Source organism: Beta vulgaris, chromosome 7 (genome assembly GCF_026745355.1).
Source record: "Beta vulgaris subsp. vulgaris cultivar EL10 chromosome 7, EL10.2, whole genome shotgun sequence".
Classification (NCBI taxonomy): Eukaryota; Viridiplantae; Streptophyta; class Magnoliopsida; order Caryophyllales; family Amaranthaceae; genus Beta; species Beta vulgaris.
In genome coordinates, this window is record NC_079208.1 from 29,046,982 (window position 1) to 29,070,496 (window position 23,515).

Here is a 23,515-nt window from a genome sequence, read left to right on the forward strand (position 1 = left end):
ACATGTTTCTCTCTCTAACTTTTCTCTAGAAACCCTAAAAAAGTGTTTGCAATAGACTATCCCCCGTCATTAAGCCAATAAAAGAGTATTTATAACTTTCCAAAATAATAAAACCGACTTCGCAAAACGCGTCATGGAGCAGATCAACACGGACGTGTCAATAATGACACAGACGTGATACGAAGATAAGCTACTTCCGTGAAGAAATCAGAGTGACACGGACGTGTTGCCCTGTAGTCGTCGAATTCCCCAACTCAACTTCGAACAACTATAACTTTTGATATGGATCTCCATTTGATGCATGTAATATATCGTTGTAAAGATCTTCAAAACTAGTTTCCAACTCAATTGGAATCACCTCATTATAATTTTTGTTTATCAAAAGTTATGGATATAATGGTGCAGAGGTGTCATATTTTGCACAAGTACATGATGTCCTTTGTATCTTCTTCAATTCCAATCGTTTTGACCACATGATATATCGTTTTGATGGTAATACAAGTGCCTTAATCATCATGTCCTTAAAAAAGACTCCAAAGTACCTAAAATTATATAAAAATACCAAATAACCTGTGAAAGCATTGTAGCTTATAAAAAGGGACCTAAATATGCATAAATGCGATGTAAATGTTCTAATGCTACATGGAAATGCACCCTAATATGCAACTAAATTATGTTAGAATATGTACTTATCATTCTCCACACTTGTATATGTTATCAAAGCCCTAGGTTTTTCTAATTTTTTTTAAAAAGCCATGGACTCCACTTCTACCGCGTTACCCTCGATCACCACCACTTCCGCTGCCGCGGTTGCCATGACGTTGCTGGCGCGTGATCCAACGCCATCGCAGCCAGTGAGTGCTGCCTTTTCACAGCCCCTCGCAACCCCCATTTTCTCGCAACTCATGTCTGTTGCCGGAGGCTCCATGCCACACATGTTCGGTTTTCCGTTAGGTTCCACAACCCTACCCTCCTTTTCATCGCGCACTAACTCGCGATTCCCACCGGGTTTCTCACCTGTGTCGGCTGCCGGTTTCTCCCAGCCTTCCCCCTGCTTTTTTCCGCAGGGTACTCAGGCCTATCCTACATTATTATTTGCTCTTCCGCAAATATCCTCCCCTAATCTCAGTAATTCGGTAATTGACACTCTTTCTTCTCATGAGGATTATTTGTTGTGGAAAACTCAAATTACTTGTTCGTTTATTTCCCATCAACTCCTTAGTATGGTTGAAGAAACTGTTTCAATTCCCCCTGCTATTATTATTAGCGAACGTGGTGTTTCGGTTCCTAATGTTCAATTTAATGAATATATGCATGTGGATTTACAAATTAAATCCTGGATTTTCGCCACATTGTCTCGTGATGTTTTTGTTGATGTGCATGATTGATCCACCTCTGTGGAAATTTGGAATCGTTTGCAAACTCGCTTTATGCATGCTAGTATGGCTCGTTCTATGGAACTGAAAGGTCGTCTTACTCGTTATAAGAAGGGTGATTCTCAGACTATTGATGGTTATTTGTGTGAGATTAAAGTCATTGCAGATTCCTTAGCTGCTATTCAGTGTCCTGTCACTAATCAGGATTAAGTTCAGCACACTATGTTTGGTTTGGATCGTGATTCTGAGTACGATCATATTGTTACTACTTTGGTGCATTACCCATTTCCCCTTAGTTTCGATTATTTGCGTCCTAAGCTTCTTCTTCATGAACAACGCCTTAGAAGTTCGAAGGATGGGTCTGATTCCTCTTTGCATCATGCCTTGGTTGTTGTTCAGTCTTCTAGTTCTAGTTCCTCCTCTATGAACAATTCAGGTGGCCGAAATAGAGGAAGAAATAATCGATCTAGAGGTATATTGTTTACTGCTGTCTATGGAATGCATAGCATTGATGATAGGAAGCCTTTGTGGAACACTATTCATAATCTGGATACTACTGTTATGATTGATTGGATTGTTATGGGAGACTTTAACTCAGTTTTATGCAGTGATGATAGGATTAATGGAATTCCTATATCTAATGCTGAAACTTCTGATTTCTGTCATTTGCTTGATACTACTACATTATTAGAAGTAAAGGGGATTGGTGATTTTTTTACTTGGTCTAACAAGAGACAAGGTGAGGAAAGGATTTATAGCAGAATTGATAGATGCTTGTGCAATACCTTATGGTTGGCCAATCACACTAACACAACTGTTGAAGTGAAGAACCAATCTATTTCTGATCATAATCATCTCTTGATTGTTTTTAATCAAGGCCCTAACCATGGAGGAAGACCCTTTAAGTTTTTTAATCACTTGGTGAAGCATCCTCAGTTTCATGACATTGTTTTAGATGCTTGGAGTAGTGGAGGAGTTGCAGGAAAGTTGGAAGATATTTGGAATAAGCTGAAAAATGTTAGTAAACAGCTTAAAAAATTGCAAATCACTCAATATGGGAAGATTACAGAGAAGATTGAGGAAACAAGGAGACAACTTGATATGATCCAGGCCCAAATCCATATAGATCAATTTAATGCAATGCTTCATGCTCAAGAACAACAGCAACTTGACTGCCTTAAGAAATGGTTACAAATTGAGGAGAGTATACTTAGACAAAAATCTAGAATACAATGGTTACAATCAGGTGATTCTAATAGCAAAGTGTTCTTTGCTGCCATGAAGAAAAGATGTGCAAGAAACTCAATTGATGTTCTTTACTCTTTCAATGGTACTAAGCTGGAACATTCTAAAGAGATTCAAGATGAATTGATTCTCTTCTACAGTAATTTGATGGGCAAGTGTAATAAAGAATTGCCTAGCATTGATGTTCCTCTTGTAAGGAAAGGCCCTACTCTCAGTTTAACAGCTAGACAGAAACTGAATGCTCCCATTACACTTGCTGAAATTGATGAAGCTTTATTTAGCATTGATGGCAATAAGGCGCCAGGATTAGATGGGTTTAATGGATACTTTTTTCAAAAAACTTGGAGCTACACTAAACCTGACATATATGCTGTTGTTCTAAATTTCTTTGAAACCTGTCACATGGATCCTAATATAAATAGAGCTTCTCTTACATTGGTGCCTAAGATCACTAACCCCACTTATGCTAGTGATTTTAGACCCATAGCATGCTGCACTATGATTTACAAAATCATTGCTAAAGTCTTGACCCACAAACTTCATGATGTTATTGGTGAAATTGTTGATACAGCTCAGGCTGGGTTCATCCCTGGGAGAAACATCACTGATAATATATTCCTAGCCACTGATCTTATTAAAGGTTATACTAGGAAAGGTATCTCTCCTAGATGCACAATCAAGGTGGATCTCAAAAAGGCTTATGACTCTATAAAATGGCCATTTCTTCAGAGTATGCTTTTTGAGCTTGGGTTTCCTCAAGGGTTCATAAAATGGATCATGGCTTGTGTTTCTACTGTCTCTTATGCTATTTTGCTTAATGGCAAGCCTTGTGTTCCTTTTCAAGCAAAAAAAGGGCTTAGACAGGGAGACCCTCTGTCTCCCTTCTTATTTGCCATTGGTATGGAATACCTCTCAAGAAGCTTGAATACATTGAAAGAGAATAACAAGTTCCATTTTCATCCTAAATGTTCCAGATTCTCTATTTCTCATTTGATGTTTGCTGACGATTTGTTGATGTTTTGTAGAGGTGATCTTACTTCTATAAATGAAATCATGGCAGTTTTCAATAATTTCTCAAAAGCCTCAGGTCTGGAGGCAAATCTTCAGAAGAGCAACATTTACATTGGGGGAGTCAGAAATGATATTATCACTGAAATTGAAAATCTTGTGCAGATTCCTAAGGGAGAGTTCCCTTTTAGGTATCTTGGAGTTCCTTTATCCACAAAGAAACTCTCTTATATTGCCTGTAAGCCATTAATTGAAAAGATTATGGCTAGAACTAAAGTATGGGCAGCTAAGCTTCTTTCATATGCAGTCAGAGCTCAGTTAATTCAATCAGTTCTTCTGAGTATGCAGGTGTTCTGGTGTCAGATCTTTATTCTTCCTAAGAAAATTCTTAAAGAGATTCAAAGCCAGTGTAGATCCTTCTAATGGACAGGCAAAGATGCAATCTCTAGGAAAGCTTTGGTTTCCTGGGAGCAATCATGCTTTCCTAAAACTGGTGGTGGTCTTAATTTCATTAACCTTGAAGTGTGGAACAAAGCAGCAATTGCTAAACACTTTTGGGCTATTGCTATGAAGCAAGACAGGCTATGGATTCAATGGATCCATTCTTATTACATTAAGAACAACAATTTGTGGAATATGAGAATTCCTGTAAGTATGTCTTGGGTATTGAAGAAGGTTATGAATTGTAGAAACCATTTTGATAATGGTAATAAAATTCATGAGTATGAGAAGAATGACAAGTTCTCTATTCGTAAATGTTATCAAGCTCTTAGAGAGCCAATTGTGCAGGTGAGCTGGAAGAGATTAATTTGCAACAACAAAGCTTCACCAAAGAGTTTGTTCATCACTTGGCTTGCTGTCCTTAATAGACTTGCAACTAAAACCAGATTAGCACAATGGAATTTGGTTAATGATACCAGTTGTGTTTTATGTAATGAAGCAGAAGAGGACACACAACATCTTTTTTTCAGTTGTCCTTATTCAGCTGCAATCTAGGTTCAATGTTTGAAGATACTTGGTATTACAAGAAGACCTGTTTCATTCCTTGATGAAATCTTTATAGCAGCAAGTAAATGTAGAAGGAAGAGCAAAGTTAGTCAACTATATGGCATCATGTTTTCAGAAGCAGACTATAATATATGGATTCAAAGGAACCATCAAGTTTTCGAAGGCACTCACAAGCTTCCTCAACATACAGTTGATCTCATCTTATTTAATGTAGCTTGTAGAGTTTCTGATACAATGAAAGCCCATCTGTATAGATAGGTTTAAGCATCTTTTGTCAGTTGTAGAAGTTTTTTAGTTTTTTTGGCTCAACAGGTTAGCAGGTGATGGTTTAATTTCTCAACCCTTCCTAGAAGGTGGGGGAGATTGAATTTGATGCTAGTTTCCCTGTTGATTGTTGAATTGGTGGATGTATCCTTTCTTTTTTTTAGTTATCAATAACAATTTTGAATTTCCAAAAAAAAAGATAGCAAATTAAGCATAACATTGAAATCTAAAACATACACACAAATATAACTCATGTACCTAAGATCAACAATCTTGAATTCCACTCCATATTCAACACCACAATCCAAACATACTTCAATCCATATGATTCAAACTCGTTCCAAATATTCCAATCCAACTTTCAATTCAAACCATACCATCCACACTTTTAAATCAATTATGAAATCCAACAACATAATTCACAACATAATCCAATTGAATTCACAATCTACTTTTCGAAACAAACTAACAAATTCAACATTACAATCCAACATAATTAAACTAATACAATTCATACATACTATGAAATTTAGAAATTATAATTAAGAAACTTCAAAACTAATATGAAAGTGCAAGAGAAAGAAAGAAGACTTATGTAAAGCGCGGAAATTCGCCTTCAAAATTCGGATTTCGCACCTACAATCGAGCTTGAACTTCACCCTCCCCGGTTTTGTGCTAGGACTCCAGCGCAAGGCTATCTTCCGTCGACCTCGCGCACCCCCACACTAGCCTCGAAGCCTCACGTAATTTCTCTGACTTTTCACTCAAGTTTCTGTGGAATTTCTGGCATACTATTTTCGGAACCCTTAATTGGGAATTTATACCCAATTCTGCCGCCCAAGAAGAGATTTTTTGGCCAATTGGAGAAGTGAATTGGGCTCCAAGTTGCGGCCCTAGAACCGCCTTCTTCCTCCTCGGTTTTGCGGCACCAATTATGCGGCTGGGGTTCATCTGATTGGTCGCAGGTTGCGGTTTTTGTTGTGATTTTTGTTGCTTTCTAATTGGTGGAGATGGGTGGTGGAGCAATGGCGGTCGAAGAGAGGAGTGAGGTGGAGCGAAGAAGAGAAGGTGCGAAGAGGATGAAATTTCCTCTGTTTTCCTCAATCCTTCTTTCTTTTCTGTTTCACGTGTGTTTTATTCTCTCTTCTTTTTTTTTCTTTTCTTTTCTTCTTTTCTTCTTTTCTTCTATTTAATTGAGGTTTGGGCTGCATTACTTTGGGATTTTTACCTGTAGTTTCAATTCTTGGACAAAAATATTTTTTTAGCAAAAATCATTATAACTAAGCAAAGCTAACAATAAAATAAAACATAAAAATATTTATATATATACTTAATATAAGTATATAAAATCTATATAGTAATAATATAAACATGCTTATAATTAATAAAATAGGGATATAAATATATTATTTCACGTACTTATCACCTACTTTCGATACTTGTTGTTTATGTTGGTTTTCAGGTCATAAAACTGCTTATATATTGTCCTTAAAGATTCAATTCCAGTTTTGTTCCCTCTTCACCTGAAAGTGTCACTCAAGCCTTAGTTCCACTGTATATTGGTGGTGAAGCAAATGATTCAGTTTGGTACTCGGATTCAGGAGCTTCCTCTCACATGACTCCTCAGGATGGTAAGCTTTCTCATATACTTCCTTACTCTAGGTCAAGTTCTGTTGTTGTTGGTGATGATACCTCGCTCCCAATTCAAAGTGTTGGAAAATTGACATTAAAAACTACAATTCGTCCCCTGACCTTGTCTTCTGTTTGTCTAGTGCCTAATTTGAAACATAATTTATTATCCGTTACCAAGTTGTGTCAAGAAAATGATCGTGTGTGTGTGTTTTAATAAAAATCTTATTTTTGTTAAGGACAAGACAACGAGGGAGGTTTTGCTACGGGGATCCAGTAAGCAAGTTGTCTATAATCTTCAACCTACATTGTCCCTCCTAAGTCTTTTGTTCCTTCTTTTCTTGCTACTAAGGAATCGGGTGCGGTCTGGCATGCTCGACTGGGACACACTTCCTCTAGCGTTTTAGGATCTTTATGTTGAAATAAGTTTATCACATGTACTTCTAAGTTTCATGATGATTGTGTTGGTTGTAAGTTAGGAAAAATACGTCGTTTACCTTTTGAATCAGTTGAACATGTTTCTCCATATCCTTTATATAAACTTTATAGTGATTTGTGGTAATCTCCTATTTTGTCCAGTCAGCTATTTCGTTACTATGTTGTGTTTGTTGATGATTACTCAAGATATTCATGGATTTATCCTTTACGTCGTAAATCGGATGTTCATTCAGAATTCCTTGTTTTTCAAAAGATGGTGGAAAATTTATTTAATTGCCAAATTAAGATTATCCAAAGTAATGGAGGTAGGGAATTTGATAATTTTCCTCTCCTTCACCATTTTCGTGACCATGGTATAATTTTTAAAATATCTTGTCCCCATCCTAAAGCTCAGAACGGTGTTGCTGAACACAAGCACCGTCACATTATTGAAATGGCTCGCACTATGATAATTCATTCTGATTTTTCTGCTGAATTTCGGGTTGATGCCTCCTCAATTGCTACTTACAATATAAATCGGCTACCTAACTCTGTTTTAGGGGGTGCTCTACTTTTGAAAAATTATTTCATCCTCCCCCTTCCTATCATTTTTGTGAAAATATTTGGTTGTGAATGTTTTCCCTTGCTCATGGATTGTAAAATCAACATACTATAACCTATGTCTAAAACCTATGTTTTTATTGGATATGGTTTGGATTATAAAGGTTATCGTTGTCTTGATCCTATCACCCGAAAGGTTTATGTCAGTCGCCATGTTCTTTTTCATGAACATAAGTTTTCTTATCGTGCTCTTGTTGGTCCTGTGTCAAATGTACCCTACACATCACCCATGGTCCTCACTTTTGATTGGAACTTCACCAATGTCGCACGTGTGCCTTCTTCGTCACATATCCCCCCTTCCATTGACCCATCTTCGCTGCGTTCCATTCCTCCCAACAGTCATTTGGCTGCCTCGGACCGTGCCCAGCCAGCTAATGCTGGGTCACCTACCAGCCCCACCACTTCCCCAGCGCTCGATGGGCCTCCCCCTCCCATCCTTACTCGTCTACCTGCCCCGCCAAGGCACCAATGCACGCTGTGGCACCCATACTCCCTTGTCCGTCTCTGCCTAGCCCGCTATGACTCTAGTGCACGCTGTGTCTAGCGCTAGTCCAATTGTCGTGTCTTTGATGGTCGCCCACACTACGTCTAGCCCAAGTGAGGTTGTTGGCCACGTTCAGCACGCACAAGGACCCTCTGCTTCTCCTGTCCGCGTCGCCCCATCTCTCTCTATGTCTCTCTTTCCCAGTCTTTTCGTCTATTCATGTTGCTCTTGACTATCACCCCATGGCTACTCGGTTAAAGGATGAAGTGTCCAAGCTTAAAGTCTTAATGAACTTAAATACTATTGTTGTCGAGTATGAACCTACTAACTTCAAACAAGCTTCTAAAGACTCTCGTTGGCATTAAGTTATGCTTGATGAATATAAGGCTTTCATTAATAATGACACATGGGAGTTGGTACCTCGCAACTATGATAAGAATTAACTTGGTTGTAAGTGGGTTTATCGGAATAAATGCAATTCTGACAGTTATGTCGAGCGGTTCACTTAGTGCTTACTATTGTCGTTTCTCTTAAATGGTCTATTCGTTAATTAGATGTCAAAAATGTTTTTCTTCATGAAGAGGTTGATATGTGTCAACCTCCGGGTTCTATTCATCCATCTAAACCTACTCATATTTGTCGTCTCCGTAAGTGCATTTATGGTTTGAAACAACTCCTCGAGCTTGGTTCTCTTGTTTCAGCAATTTCCTATTATCTATTGGTTTCAACTGCAATAGTTGTGACACTTCCATGTTCACCCTCAAGTTCCGTGATCATCTTATCATTATGCAATTATATGTTAATGACATTGTCCTTAGTGGTAGTACTCCTACTCTTGTCACAAAATTCATATTTGTTCTTTTCTTAGTTTGTTATGAAGGATTTAAGGGATCTTCATTACTTCTTAGGTGTTCAGGTTGTAAGTACTCCCTCTGGTTTATTTTTGTCTCAAAATAAGTATGTTTCTGATTTACTCCGTAAATTCCATCTTGATATTGTTAAACCTTTTACCACTCCTTTTGTCTCTAGAGTTACAATGTCTCTTCTTGAAGGGTAACTTCTTGTTGATCCCACAGATTATCGTAGTATAGTTGGTGCATTGCAGTACTTAACTATGACTCGTCCAGATATTGCTTATGTTGTTAATATGGTGTCTCATCTTACGCATGCTCCTCGTACTACTCACCTTCATTATGGGAAAAGAATTTTTAGATATCTACAGGGCACTTTGGAATTTGAGTCTTTTCTTATATAGCAGTAGTTCTCCTACTGTTATTGCCTACTCCGATGAGGAATTGGGCAGGTTGTCCTGACACTCGTCGTTCTACTACTAGCTATGCTATTTTTCTTGGGAAGAATCTTACTTCACTAGTAGAATAATTGCTTATTGTCGTGGTGATATTGCTGCAGTTTTACCCATATGCAGCAATATACCACGTAAAAAGAAAAGAAAAAATATAAAATAATCATACTGTTGCGGTTTTCTGACAAGAACCGCAACAATATATTAAAATAATATAAAAAATTATTATTTGAACCTATTGTTGCGGTTCTTACAAAAAACCCGCAGCAATAGGTTTTTAAAAATAATAATAAAAGGCCCATCTAGGGTTTTACACGCCTCTTTCTCTCTCTCCTCTCTTCATCTCATCAGTTTCACATGCCGCCTCTCACCCTCTCCGTCTCTCTTCCTCTAAGCCTCTCATCCTTTCATCAGTTTCATGTTGTCCGACAAGAAATCAACGACGCACTATCTTCGTTGTTCTCGGCCCTATCTTATGCTTTCTTTATCTATCTTTTCCCTCTTTGTGGTGGTGGTGTTTCTCGCGCCGGCGAACAACATGCTTGTTTTGGAGGTTTTCTTTTGTTACTGTTGTGTAATTTATTGATGATGATTACGATTATGAGAAATTTTTTATTGTGTTTTTGCTTTCGTGTGTTGTTACAGATCTAGTGTTGACGGAGGTTTTAGTTGACGAAGATTATCCATGATATTTCTTTCATGGATTTCTTGATGTGGTGTGCTGTTTCTTTCGTGGATTTGCGGTAATTAATATTGATAAAGGTCATACAATCTGCTTACAATATGAATCAAGCAATAAACATGAGAAGAAACAAGGTGTCTGTAATTTGTACAAGTGGTGCATTTGTGTCACTAGGCATGTGGACCTCTTTGTTCTTTTGCCACCATATCGAGCAATAGGATTTCGTGGATCATTGACGCAAACAGCAAATCGTTAATAGTTTTGTGGATCATTGCTGCTGCTACGTCCAAGCAAGATCTGTTGGCAGATTTTTTCGTTCAGATATGATTGTTGTTGTTATAACTTATAAATTTAAAATATAAATTGGTTTTTTGTAATTGTTGTTGTTATAATTTATATAAGTTTTGTTATAAGATTTTCAGATCTAGTGTTTTATGGTATTATCATATTATAGTTTTTGAATTTTTTAGAAGATTTCTTTGTCATTAGTTTCAATCAGTATTGTTTTATTTTCTTTCAGCTTTTTTATCTTTCAAATTTGATGGCAAAATTAAAAAAAAAAAATTTTTTTTACCTGTACCAGTACCTATTGTTGTGGGTTTGGCTAGGAACCGCAGCATTGGTGTAACATATTGCTGCGGTTTTGCCCAGTAACCGCAGCAATATGTTTAAATATTGCTGCGGTTTAAAATCGCATCAATATATTAATTACCTATTGCTTCATGTATTCTACTAGTGCTTCATGGCGTTCGAAAAAGCAACCTACTGCGTCTAAATCCTCCACTGAAGCAGAGTACATGGTGGCTGCGGAAACTATTTGGCTCAAGCAACTTCTTGCTAACATTGGTCATTGCTTTTGTCATCCTGTTGTTACGTAGTGTAAAACTAGTAAACCAATACAACTATTCCCAACAACAGGTTCTCAATTTGGAGACTTGTGCAACAACCCCTGGACTCGAATCCCGATCCTGAGCTCCGACTAGCAACCTACAAAAAGGGACCCACCCTGGTGGTTTGGGCGGTATTTCCCCCTCCGAAGCTTAAGTCAGGTACTAGGGATATGAAGGAACTTTTAGAGAGAGAAAGTAGAGAGAGAGAGAGAATTTAAGGCAGAATAACAGTACTATGCTCTGAAAAACGTACATTTCCCCTGATTTCAAGGACTATTTATAATGTTTGAAATGACTGTTGTACCTTGATGTCACCCTAATTTGGGAGCATCTGATTGGCTAGGCGATAATATTGTGACATGTGGTAGGTGCTGAATGGTGAGTACACCTTACTCTTTTACAGGATTAGGTTTTACCTGTACTGGGCCTAAGTACAATTTATGGCCATAAGGGGGTTTTTAGTACATCTTTTCCTCAGAAAAATGTACTTTATCCCATACAGCCTTCTGACCCATGTACTTTCTTTACATAAACGAATGCCACATGCAAGGCCAAGATGGTGCCACGTGTCATCCCTATAGCCATTGATTTTCAGGCTACAACATTTGCCCCTTAAAAGAGGAAGTTACCATTTGGGCGCCACGACGGTTGGTTTCCTCTTTTAACCGACCCGGAACTGCCCTTCCTTTTTCAAAAAAGAGGCGCCATTTTGCCAGTCTCAACAGGTCAACCTTCGAGGGCAACGATTATTTTTACCGGATGAGGGGATCATTTTCACCCCTCTATAAATATGTCCCTTTGTCGCTTCTGAGATCATTTTAACATCCTTGAGAGATTTTCTAGAGAGAGAGACTCTGCAATTTTTTACTGAGCTTTTAGAGAGAGAAATTACTTCCGTCCAAGCTCTCGCTAAGTGTTCTTCAATTCGTCCGACGTTTCATCCAGCACATCCTTGACATTTGTCCGAGCATTTTCTACAGGTATTACTTCATTTACTTCCCTTGTATTTTCACGCATTTTTTAAGAAAAATGGATTCGTATTCTTCATCGAATAATCCCGGCCGCTTAAGGGTTGGTACTGACCCTAGAACAGAGAGCCTTTCTTCTTCGGCATATTCTAGAGTTTGACCTATCTCGCCGGACATGCATTCTTTTATTTTGGAGATGGACGGCAAAGTCAGACGACCCAGCCTTTACCTGTGCAGGGTAATCTGGCGCACGTCAAGCAAATGGCTCGCATCAGACGAGGGATTAACCTTCCGACCTCCAGCTCATAAATTGAGGCATCAACTGGACGAATTCCCGCTGACGGGGAGCGCGAAGTCCAGAGGGCCCATTCAGAAATCCAAACTCCTTCATCTGGAAGCATCCAGGAGGAGATTATTGCCAGAGGGTCTCCAGACCCCAGCCCGTCCAGGCAAGTGGCGGCCTCTGAGGAGCTGAACGAAGTAGAGTCATCTTATAGTCTGGCCAGCGACTCAGAGGAGTCGTGCACAACTTCGTCGGAGATAAGGCGCCGGCTTGGACCCTTATCTGACCCTAGGTTCATTCTAGCCGACAACAGTCGGCTAGGATGAGTAGGTCCAGATCTCAAACATTTTTCTTCTACCATACCCATGTCGGGGTACCGCTTCGTTCTTCCAGGCCGGGATGACACTATACTTAGTGCTCCTGCAGGCCATTTTGATGTATATAGGCTAGCCTTAGATGCTGGGTTGCGGTTTCCCTTGCATCCCTTCATTGGCCGCCTTCTCCACTACTATAGCATAGGACATAACCAACTTTCCCCAAATTCGTGGCAAAATATTTTGACTTTCCTAGCCGTCTGCGAACTAAAGGGTGTTGACCCATCGCTGTCCGCTTTCTCCCATATTCACTACGTTTCCAAGGTTCCAAAAACCGTGGACGGAGAGTGGTTCAGCGTATGCAACCGGCAGGGCTTCATGACGTCCTGGGACAAGACGTCCAAAATGCATGCTTGGAAGGCTGAGTTTCTGTTCGTCTAGGCGCCTAACGAGGCTGTAGCCAGACGTCTTAGGTACTTCAGCCGGGCTACTACAAACACTGGACGAACAACATCCTACCTTGAACTGGAGAGCACTTCTGCTGAGGAGATGATGGAATACTTCAGAATTTCAGAGTATTCCATCAATGATTCCTCCTTTAAGGGTCCGTCCAACTGGATTCCCTTCAAGGATATGTTTTATAATGATAACTTCTTGGTTGCTGCCGGCTTGCGGCAGGCCGAGGATAGAGGTATGCCCCGCTATTTTTCCCAAGTAAATCATCCGTCCTGACTATCATTTGTTCTAACTCATTCATTTCTCTCTTATGTAGATTCAGCCAGAGCGAAACTCAAAAAATCTTGGGTTGGAGATATGAGCTCAGCCAAGTTCACAGACTCCCCTCTGGAAGGAGTTCAGCAAAACTGGTGCTGAAAAAAGGACGGACACACTGGTATAAACTTCACTTCTCTCTTTTTGTTTTTTTTTTGCTGGACGAGTTCCTTTTTTGAGAAACAGAACGTCCTGAGATAACTTTGGACGAGTTCCTTCTTCGAGAAGCAGAACGTCCTGAGATAACTTTGGACGAGTTCCTTCTTCAAGAAGTAGAGCGTCCTGAAATATCTATGGACGAGTTCCTTCTTTGGGAAGCAGAACGTCCTGAGGTAACTTTGGACGAGTTCCTTCTTTGAGAAGCATAGCGTCTTGCGATAACTTTGGACGAGTTCCTTCTTAGAGAAGCACGTTGTCCTGAGATAACTTTGGACGCCTTCCTCTCACCTCCAAGCTTCTTAACTAATATCTCTTGCTTATTTCAGAAAAATGCCCCAACGTCCAAGGCGTTGGCGGAGAAGGCGGCTTCAAAGAAAAGGCTGGCCACTACCATCACGGCCTGCTCCCAAGGTCGTGATCAACATTCCGGCCAAGGATGACCCTCCCAAGGTCGAGGAGATGGCCTTGGTCACTTACACGGGCCTTATCGACCCTACTCCTCCCCTTAAATTTGAGCAACCGGAAGCGGTCCGTCAACTGGACGGATCAGAGATTCAACCTACTCAGCCGAGCACGGATTTGGACGGGTCGACCTTTACTGGACAAGTTGCAAAACTGGTAGGCTAGATGCCGGAGGCTTATAGGACTGCCTCTCGATCCTCTGGTGACTCTTATTACTCTAATGTTGTTAGAACTTTGCGCGTTGGCGGACGGCCAATGAAGCCCTCTAACCGTCGGGCCGTGGTTATATCCGTCCGAAATACTGACGAGTCTCCCCTTTCAGATTAGGGAAAAAGGGTCTCTCCCATTCTTTCGGACGATGAGTCCTCGGCTGCCTTAGCGAGGATGACTTCGGCCGATCGTGAGAAGCTCAAGCAGGAGCTTTTCAAATGCTTCCCTGAGCCTTATATCAAAGGCTTGAGAGGAGCCTCTTCTGGACATGTTGGCTACATGTCTCAACTTGTTGCTGAGGTACTTTCTTTTTCTTATGACGTATGCTTTTTGCACTTGAATAGATTTTTTATTTTGACAACCATCCTAACATGCCTTCGTCTTCCTTTTGTACCAGCTCTTTGCTCGCAGCATAGTAACCGAAGACTGGGCAAGATTGCTCAGAAAAGAGAACAAGAAGCTCGTCCGAGACGTCACTAACGCGGCTGACCTAGCTTAATTCTCTATGGCCGAGCAGGAAGTGCTGCACCGTCAGTCCAGGGAAGCTTGGGAAAAAGAGGTCGGCCAAAATGGAGGCCCATAACCAAGCCTACTTGCTCCGATTAACGGAGCTTCTGGACGAGAGAGCCGCCTTGGAAATCTCTCTTAAGGCCGAAAGAGATACAACCCTTCGTGCGGCCGCGGAGCTTCGAAGAGAGAATCATTTTCTTTGGGCTAAGAACCATGCGCTAAAATAAGAGGTCGCGACAACATTTAAGTCGGCCAAGGAGGCTCTGAGCGGAGTCATCGATACGACCAAAGAGTGGGTTGTGAAGGCCTTCGAAATGTTAGCCGAAGAGGTCGATATTCCAAGATTCGTCCGTCGACACAACTTTCAGGAGAATCTTCACAAAGCTACTATGGTCGGGGAAGAACCTCCCGTATTCCAGGAATCCTCAGACGACAAGGAAGAAGAGGAGGTTGACCCTGAAATCCAGGCCGATGATGATAATCCAGCTGGTTAGTCTTATCTTTCTTGTGGTTCTCTTTTCTCAGTCTTGGCCGCAGGCCATTTATACTTTACATTTTTCTGTACTTTTAGTTTGAGCTGTAATTTTCTTTTTCATCTATCTATAAAAGAGTTCCTTTTTGCATTTTTTGCTTCAGAATTCTATACATATGACGCTTATCTTTTAATCTTTGGACAAAATTGTTAAGTATAAAAACGACTTGGCCTAAGCAACGAAAACGCCTAAGAAATCAGCGCTAATTGATTAGCCGAATACTTTAATTTGATCAGACATGCCAAGTTAAAACTTGTTCGTCCTGATCTATTGTAATCATTCGTCAAGCTAAAAAAATTGTGTACAAGGATTTGGTCATCTGCAACGCATTAGGTCTATATATGCCCCCCTTTTTAGACGAAGAGAACCTAGCGTCTTCTCTTTGGTTCAAGAAGGAGAGTGACCCTAATTTACCAGATAACTTGGACATTCCATGAAAGTTATGGCAACTCGTCCATCCTTGTTGAAAATATGAAATAACTTGTTCCTTTACTAAGGTTGTTATCTCAAGCTATGGTTGTTGGACGGAAAGTAGGACTCCTTTACTAAAGTGTCCTAATTCCAGTCGGCTTCATTTAGGAGGTGAACTTTGTAAGTTAACAATTTGCAGGCCTATTATCATGTGCTATCCTTTAGAGGATGGTAACATGTTGGCAGGTCTCCTAATAGAAGGTGTTTTTTTGTTGTTGTTCTTCTTTTTAAGTCAATTATGCACCTTTAGATATTAAAACAAGTGCTAACATACCAAACAAAGAGACAGTCATAAGAGAGAAGTAGATTTATATTATATGAATTTTTCTTGGCTACGAGCCAAGAGACATGTATACATTTCTACTATTTCATTGATGAGCATTAGCAAAAGACTACAATCTTGTAAGCTAATTTACACATAGTATTTCTTCAAAGTATCAGAGTTCCACATCCTAGGAACAGAACGACCGTCCATATGCTCTAGACAGAAGGTGCCATTCTGAACTTTTTGGACGATCTTGGAAGGTCCTTCCTATTTTGGAGTGAGCTTACCCAGCTTCTTGGCCCGGCCAACTGCTTCCATTTTCCTCAGGACGAGGTCTGCTTCCTTCAATGGCCGCCTAGCAATTCTCTTGTTAAACTCTCTAGCCATTCTTAATTTATAGAGTTGCATCCTTAGAAGTGCATTGCCCCTGACTTCAGGAACTTGATCCAACGCTGTCCTCAGAGCAGCCCAGTTGGCGTCCTTTGAATACAACATGACTCGCAGAGTCGGCTCTTCGACTTCAATAGGGAGAACGGCCTCAGCACCATAAACGAGCATGAACAGAGTTTCTCCAGTCGAGCTCTTGGCCGTGGTTCGAATTGACCACAAGACCAACTGTAACTCTTCTACCCATAATCCTCTTGCATTATCTAGCTTCTTTTTAATTCCTGCTGATAAAATTTTGTTGAAAGCTTCAACCTGCCAATTGGCCTGGGGATGGGCGACTGCAAAAAAGTGGACCTTAATTCCTTGATCGGCGAACCATTGACGGAGCTTGGGTGTTTCAAACTGTGGTCCATTGTCAAAAAAATAGACTGAGGCATACCAAACCTTGTGATGAGGTTCTTCCAGACAAACCCTTTGACGTCATTGGTGGTAATTCCTCTCATAGCTTCAGGTTCCACCCATTTTGTGAAGTAGTCGACGACTACTATTATAAACTTTTTCTGGCCGGCTGCTATAGGAAAAGGGCCAAGAATATCCATTCCCCATTTGGCAAAGGGAAGAGGGAAAAGGACTGGAGTTAAGTAGTTGGACGACTTCTGATAGACGTTGTCATGCCTTTGACAACTATCACATTTCTTTGCATAAAGCAAATCGTCCTCCTTCAAAGTCAGCCAAAAGTAGCCAGTCCTTAAAGATTTTTCTCCTAACGCCCTTCCCCCAATGTGGGAGGCACAAGCTCCCTCATGCAGCTCTTTCAGGACTTCCATCCCGTCCTTTCTAATGATACATTTGAGAAGAGGCCAGTTGAAGGATTTTTTGTACAGAGTTTCATTCCACAACTCAAACCACTTGTCCCTAGCCTTTACATACTTGGCTTCCAGGGGATCAATGGGCAGCCGGCCTGTTTTCTTATACTCAATGATGGGGCTCATCCATTCGTTTTCCCGGCTGAGAAACAGGACCTCCTTGGAATCAATGCTCTTGGCCGATTTGACCTCCCAGAACACAGTTCTTGGCATATCTCCTTCAGTCGAACTGGCTAGCTTGGAAAGGACATCTGCTTGATGATTTTCCGACCTGGGTACTTGGTCAAGCACAAACCATTTTAATGACTTTATTTCTTCTTTGATCAAATTCATGTACTTACTCATAGATGCTTCTTTGCATTCAAACTCCCCATTGACTTGACTGGCCACCAGCAGAGAGTCTGTTTTTGCTTCTATTTACAGGGCTCCGGCCGCTTTGCACATTCTGATGCCGGCTAAGAGAGCTTCATACCTCTCTTCATTGTTCGAAGCCTAGAACTGAAATTTCATAGCATACTCAAATTTGTCCCCCTCTGGTGACTGGAAGATGATACCAGCTCTACAACCATTGGCCGTTGACGATCCATCCACCATCAGGGTCCAATGCCGCTTCCCTTCTGCGAGGTCTTGGACGGATTATACTGTAGGCCGAGTAAGCTCTACAATGAAGTCTGCTAAAGCTTGCCCCTTAATCGCTTTCCTGGGCTCGAATGATAAATCAAACATATTTAGCTCCACGGCCCACTTCAGCATTCGTCCAGATGCATCCATCTTATGCAAAACTTGCCTTAAAGGCTGATCAGTATAGACTAGGATACTGTGAGCAAGAAAATAATGCCTCAGCTTCCGGCTGGCCATAAGCAGCGTCAGGCCGAACTTCTCTATTAATGAATACTTGCCTTCCGCATCCTTTAGCACATGGCTAACAAAGTACACAGGTATTTGTACTGAGTCTCTTTTAGCTAAGAGAACAGCACTAACCGCCAATGGAGACACGACCAGGTATACATACAATTTTTCTCCTTCAGCCGGGCTCATTAGCCTAGGCAATTGCCGAAGGTGGTCTTTTACCTGCTGAAGCGCCTTCTCTGTTTCCTATGTCCATTCAAACTTTGCATTCTTCTTTAGTGTTGCGAAGAAGTGATGACACTTATCGCCAGACTTAGATAAAAACCTTCCATGAGCGGCCAAACATCCCGTCAAACGCTGGACCTCCTTGATCTTGGACGAGAAATTTAAAAATTGCTTGTATCTTGTCAAGGTTGGCCTCAATCCCATGTTGATCAACCAACAACCCTAGAAACTTCCCGGCTACCACTCCAAATACACACTTCTACGTATTGAGCTTTAACTTGTACTTTCTCAAAGTCATGAACGTTTCTCTTAAATCATCCAAATGATCCATCTCCTTTCGGCTTTTGACGATCATATCGTCAATATAAGCCTCCATATTCCTTCCTAATTGCGGCTGAAAGACTATGTTTATAAGCCTCTGAAAGGTGGCCGGTGCATTCCTCAAGCCGAAGGGCATCCTAAGCCAGCCATAGAGACCCTTTTCAGTAATGAAAGAGCTTTTATCCTGGTCCTCCGGCCACATAGGGATGTGGTGAAAGCCTGAATAGGGGTCCATGAAACTAAGCAACGCATGGCCCGCTGTGGAGTCAACCAACCGATCAATCTTAGGCAGAAGGAAGTTGTCCTTGGGACAGGCGTTGTTCAAATCGGTGTAGTCAACGCACATCCTCCAAGTGCCATTTGGCTTGGGGACCATCACCACATTGGCGATCCAATCCGGATAGTATGTTTCCCGGATAAATTTGGATTTTAGCAGTTTTTAGACCTCCTGATCAACTGCTTGGTTCTTGGCCGGACCCAGGTGCCTCTACTTCTGCCAGACTGACTTCTCCCCCGGCTCTATGTTCAACTTATGCACACCAACCTCGGGATCAATCGGCATCTCCTCCATTGTATAAGCAAAGACATCTTCAAATTCTTTCAACAATGCAACCAAGGCGTCCTTGGTCTGAGGACCCCGGACGGATCCAATTTTCAGCGTCCTTTCTGGACGTTCCGGACTCAGGCAAATCTCAACTGGGCCCTCTACTGGCTCTGGACATTCTAGTCCCAAGCTCATGATGGCCATTACTTCTTCAGACGAATTCTTTTCTTCCTTAATAGACAAGCATCTCATTTTCTTGCTCGGCATGAGCATTGACGGCTTGCTCTCTAGAAGGGACTTCATTTGTGCCTTTTGTACTTCTTGCTTCAACTCGCTTATATGGCCTGTTACCTTCTCGGCCGGTTTGTCCTCCATGGCCTTTGGCCACTCTGATTTCTCTTTCCATGATGATGATCTCAAAGTGGTAAGATAGCATTCCCTTGCGGCCTGCTGGTCCCCATACAAAGAACCGATTTTTCCACTGTCACACTCAAATTTCATGAGCATCAGGTGAGTCACAATGACGGCTTTAATATGATTTAAGGTAGGTCGTCCGAGGATGACATTGTAAGCTGTCAGATCTCGTACTACCAGGAATTTCACAAAAAGCGTTCGAGAAGCTTCTTTATCTCCCACCCTGACAGGTAGGGTAGCTTAATAACTCCTCCGCTGAAATCGATAATAGGATGATTGACCGGAACTAAATCATTTTCATCAAACTTCAATCTTGATAAACAATCCGCACTGATGATATCGGTACAACTTCTTGTATCAATCAGGATCTCTCTTACCCTGAGATTTGCAATTTTCATCTCTACCACCAGTGGGTCATCATGCGGTGTTCTTATCTTCCCTCGATCCTGATCGCTGACCACAATTTTGGTGAAAGGATCAGACTCTGCCTGGTTAGTAAGCATCACCTGGCTGAGTTTCCGTAAATAATTCTTGTGGCCGCGAGTTGTAGGACCTCCGGCTGCAAATCCTCCAGAAATTACCATCACCACATATTCATCAGTGCTCTCGTCATCTTTCCTTCTTCCCTGACGATTGTCTTCCTTCTGGAATTTTCTACTTGACAGAGGTAGATAAGAGTTCATTTTACCCTTGCGGGATAAGTCTTCTAATGCTCTTTTCAGATGCTTACACTCATTTGTCTCATGACCACAATCTTTGTGGAAATGACATTACTTACTTTTGTCCATGTTTCTGTAGGGCGTCTTCATCTCTGCGGGGGCCTTCAGCTCATGCTGATCCTTGATCTCCATGAGAATGGAATACTGATCCTTGCTAAACTCTATGGGTTAAGTTGAGGCTGCCGGTTCAGATCTTCTGCTTCTCTTGGATGAAGTCAACATTGAGGTCATTGCCCAAGTTTGAGCTTTCTTGGGAACATTCTTTTTTTGCTGAATAGCCTCTTCGACCTTCTTTGCCTCTGGATGTTTTGCTTATGCACATACTTCTGTAGCATGAATAAAAGCCTCGGCCTCCTTAAGGGCCCCAGTTAGGGTGGTTATGTTCTTTTTTACCAAATCAAACTTAAAACTTCTAGGCCTCAAACCTCGGATGAAAGCGTCAAATGCCACACCAGCATTCAGATCCTGGATCTGCAATGCTTCTAAGTTAAATCTCTTCACATAACTTCTCAATGCTTCCTTAGGCCTTTGAATGACCTTGACCAAATGCATGCTGGTCTTCTGCTCTTGCCGCTTAGCTACAAAATGGCTGGTAAACAATATACTAAGCTTAGTGAAATTGTTCAATGACACTAGTAGAATAAATGCTACTTGTTGCGGTCAAAAAGTGGCTATTGTGGCGGTTTTCGGCGTGCAGCAATTAAGGGCGCAGCAATAGGTAAATAATATATTGCTGCGGTTTTAAACCGCAGCAATATTTGAATATATTGCTGCGGTTTTAGGCAAAAACCGCAGCAATATACTTATTTTATATATCAGATTTATAATACATATTGCTGCGGTTTTTGCCCAAAACCGCAGCAATATGTACTGGTACGGGCAAATTTTTTTTTTTTTTTTTTTTTTGCATTTTTCAATTACATTTGATAGAATAAAATAGACAACTAAGTGACTAACTAATAGAATATTGCAACACTACAATAACAACACAAAAGCAACTAAATCAAACCACCATATGTCCATATATTCAATAAAAATAATATTACAAGCCCTAATTACAAAAATATATAAGAAAAATGAAAACAGAAAAAATTAAGAAAACGAAAAAGAAAAAAAATAGAAAGACAGAAGTACATAAAATTAATATCGAAAATTAATTAAAATCCTAATTACAAAAATATATAAAATAAAACAGATCTGGAAAAAAATTAAAAAACGCCTTGTTCAAAACAACCGATATACGGTGCGAACGGTGCGAACTCGACAGCGCTGGTGCGAACGGTGCAACGCGGTGCGAATGAAATCGACGAAGTGGGGCGAACGACCGTCTCCACCACAAAACAGATCGGAAAAAAAAACCGATATTAGAGTCTCCACCACCACCGTCAAAGATGAAGGGTGAGGGTCAAGGTGAGAGGACGAGTGGTGATCTGAGAGTGAGGGGCAGCGAGAGGAGAGAGGGTCGGCGGGAGGAGAGAGGAGTGAGGGTGAGCGTGAAAGAGAGAGGAGACAGGAGTGAGGGTGAAAGAGAACGGCTGTGAGTTGTGAGGGAGGAAATAAGACAAACCCTAACTGAGCATGCTTTATATATATATTTTTTAATGATATTGCTGCGGTTTTTTTCAAGAACCGCAGCAATATATTAAAATATTATTAAATAGTAATATTTTAATATATTGCTGCGGTTCTTGAAAAAAAACCGCAGCAATATATTTGGTCAAAAAGTCAACTTTTTTTAATTTTTTTCTATTATACAATATTGCTGCGGTTTTTGGTAGAAACCGCAGCAATATTTTTATTTTATGTTTACCTTTTCTTTTAACGTGATATATTGCTGCGTATGGGTAAAACCGCAGCAATACCACCGCAGCAAATAGCATTTATTCTACTAGTGTGAGTTAGGAGGAAGGTTGTTAAACCACTACTGCGTCACTCCCTTCAATGTGGGTGGAAAGTTCTTACAGCACGTAGCGTCATCAACTAACTGAACGTACATCTGGAGTCTGTATGCTGACAAATGATCGTTTGAATCTGTGGTACCATCAAAAGGTTCAATGTCGGAAGCTTAACCTTTGGGAATGAGGGGGCTTCCTTGATTCTGGCCGAAAAGGGAGTCGACCAGTTAATCCTGAGCGCCCCAACATATCCCTCAGTGGGTATGTGCTCCCGGCGGTATTCCTTCAGTACTGGATTTGAGGAGGTATTAGCTACGGCTTGACGCCTTTACACCATTGGTTGTAGAACCGTTTTCTCTTGCCTTGGCTGAACAGCCGAAGGCCCATGACTTCTTCCTGCTGTCTTGGACGGAGCTCTTAACGAAGGGTCTTTCATGAAGGAGTAGAACCTGAGGCCGATCGCTGAAGAGCAGCAGCCCTTTTGGCCTCTAGATACTCCCTGGCATCTGTCTCCATATTATGTCTAGTATGAGGAATGTTATCTTCTGGACGGACTACCAACTTCCAGTCAATTTTCCTTCTTGGCTCACTAATAGCTAACTGTTTTCCCCTAGACAGCGGCTTGGTCAACTCTGGTCGAGGAGGTCGGCTGGTCCCTGGACGACCTTCCTGAGACCTTCCTTTGAGCGGCACCGCGACCTCTCTTTCTGGGTTAACCTGAATAAACAGTATATTGTTCTTAATTTGCTCTTCCATGACACCGGCCAATCTGGTCTGGAAATCATTCAAGACATTTTCCAGATGACCAGTCGTCACTGGACAGTCAAGATTCTCTTGGATAATAGGGACCCTACTCCTTCCAGCGAGATGGACAGCAGCAGAGGGCATGTCTCGTCCTCGAGGCGGCCTTTCATCATCCACGGTATCCTCTACTTGTATCTCAAAACTTTCATTCCGGGCAACATTGGATGAGTGACAATCAGTCATTGTTGCGTCTTCCCACAAACGGCGCCAAATGTTACATAGTGTAAAACTAGTAAACCAATACAACTATTCCCCACAACAGGTTCTCAATTTGGAGACTTGTGCAACAACCCCTGGATTCAAATCCCGATCCAGAGCTCCGACTAGCAACTTGCAAAAAGTAACCCACCCAGGAGGTTTGGGCGGTATTTCCCCCTCCGAAGTTTAAGTCAGGTATCAGGGATATGAAGGAAGTTTTAGAGAGATAAAGTAGAGAGAGAGTTTTTATGGCAGAATAACAGTACCATGCTCTGAAAAACGTACCTTGATGTCACCCTAATTTGGGAGCATCTGATTAGCTAGGCAATAATATTGTGACACGTGGCGGGTGCTGATTGGTGAGTACACCTCACTCTTTTCCAGGATTAGGTTTTACTTGTACTGGCCATAAGTACAATT

At 41.2% G+C, this 23,515-nt stretch overlaps 1 protein-coding gene and 1 long non-coding RNA gene across 2 annotated transcripts; one reads left to right on the forward strand and one right to left on the reverse strand.

Moving 5' to 3' along the window:
• Nucleotides 1–9,645: 9,645 nt before the first annotated feature.
• On the forward strand, nucleotides 9,646–10,458 carry LOC104898958 (uncharacterized). The gene is made up of 2 exons (XR_790868.3): nucleotides 9,646–9,908; nucleotides 10,001–10,458. It is a non-coding gene; the product is annotated as an uncharacterized LOC104898958 (long non-coding RNA).
• A 5,682-nt stretch (nucleotides 10,459–16,140) lies between these two features.
• On the reverse strand, nucleotides 16,141–17,471 carry LOC104899029 (uncharacterized). The gene is made up of 3 exons (XM_048633963.1): nucleotides 17,191–17,471; nucleotides 16,728–17,097; nucleotides 16,141–16,662 (listed from the first exon to the last, which is right to left on the reverse strand). Exons 1-3 carry the CDS (start codon nucleotides 17,469–17,471, stop codon nucleotides 16,141–16,143), a joined length of 1,173 nt encoding a protein of 390 aa, XP_048489920.1.
• Nucleotides 17,472–23,515: the final 6,044 nt, after the last annotated feature.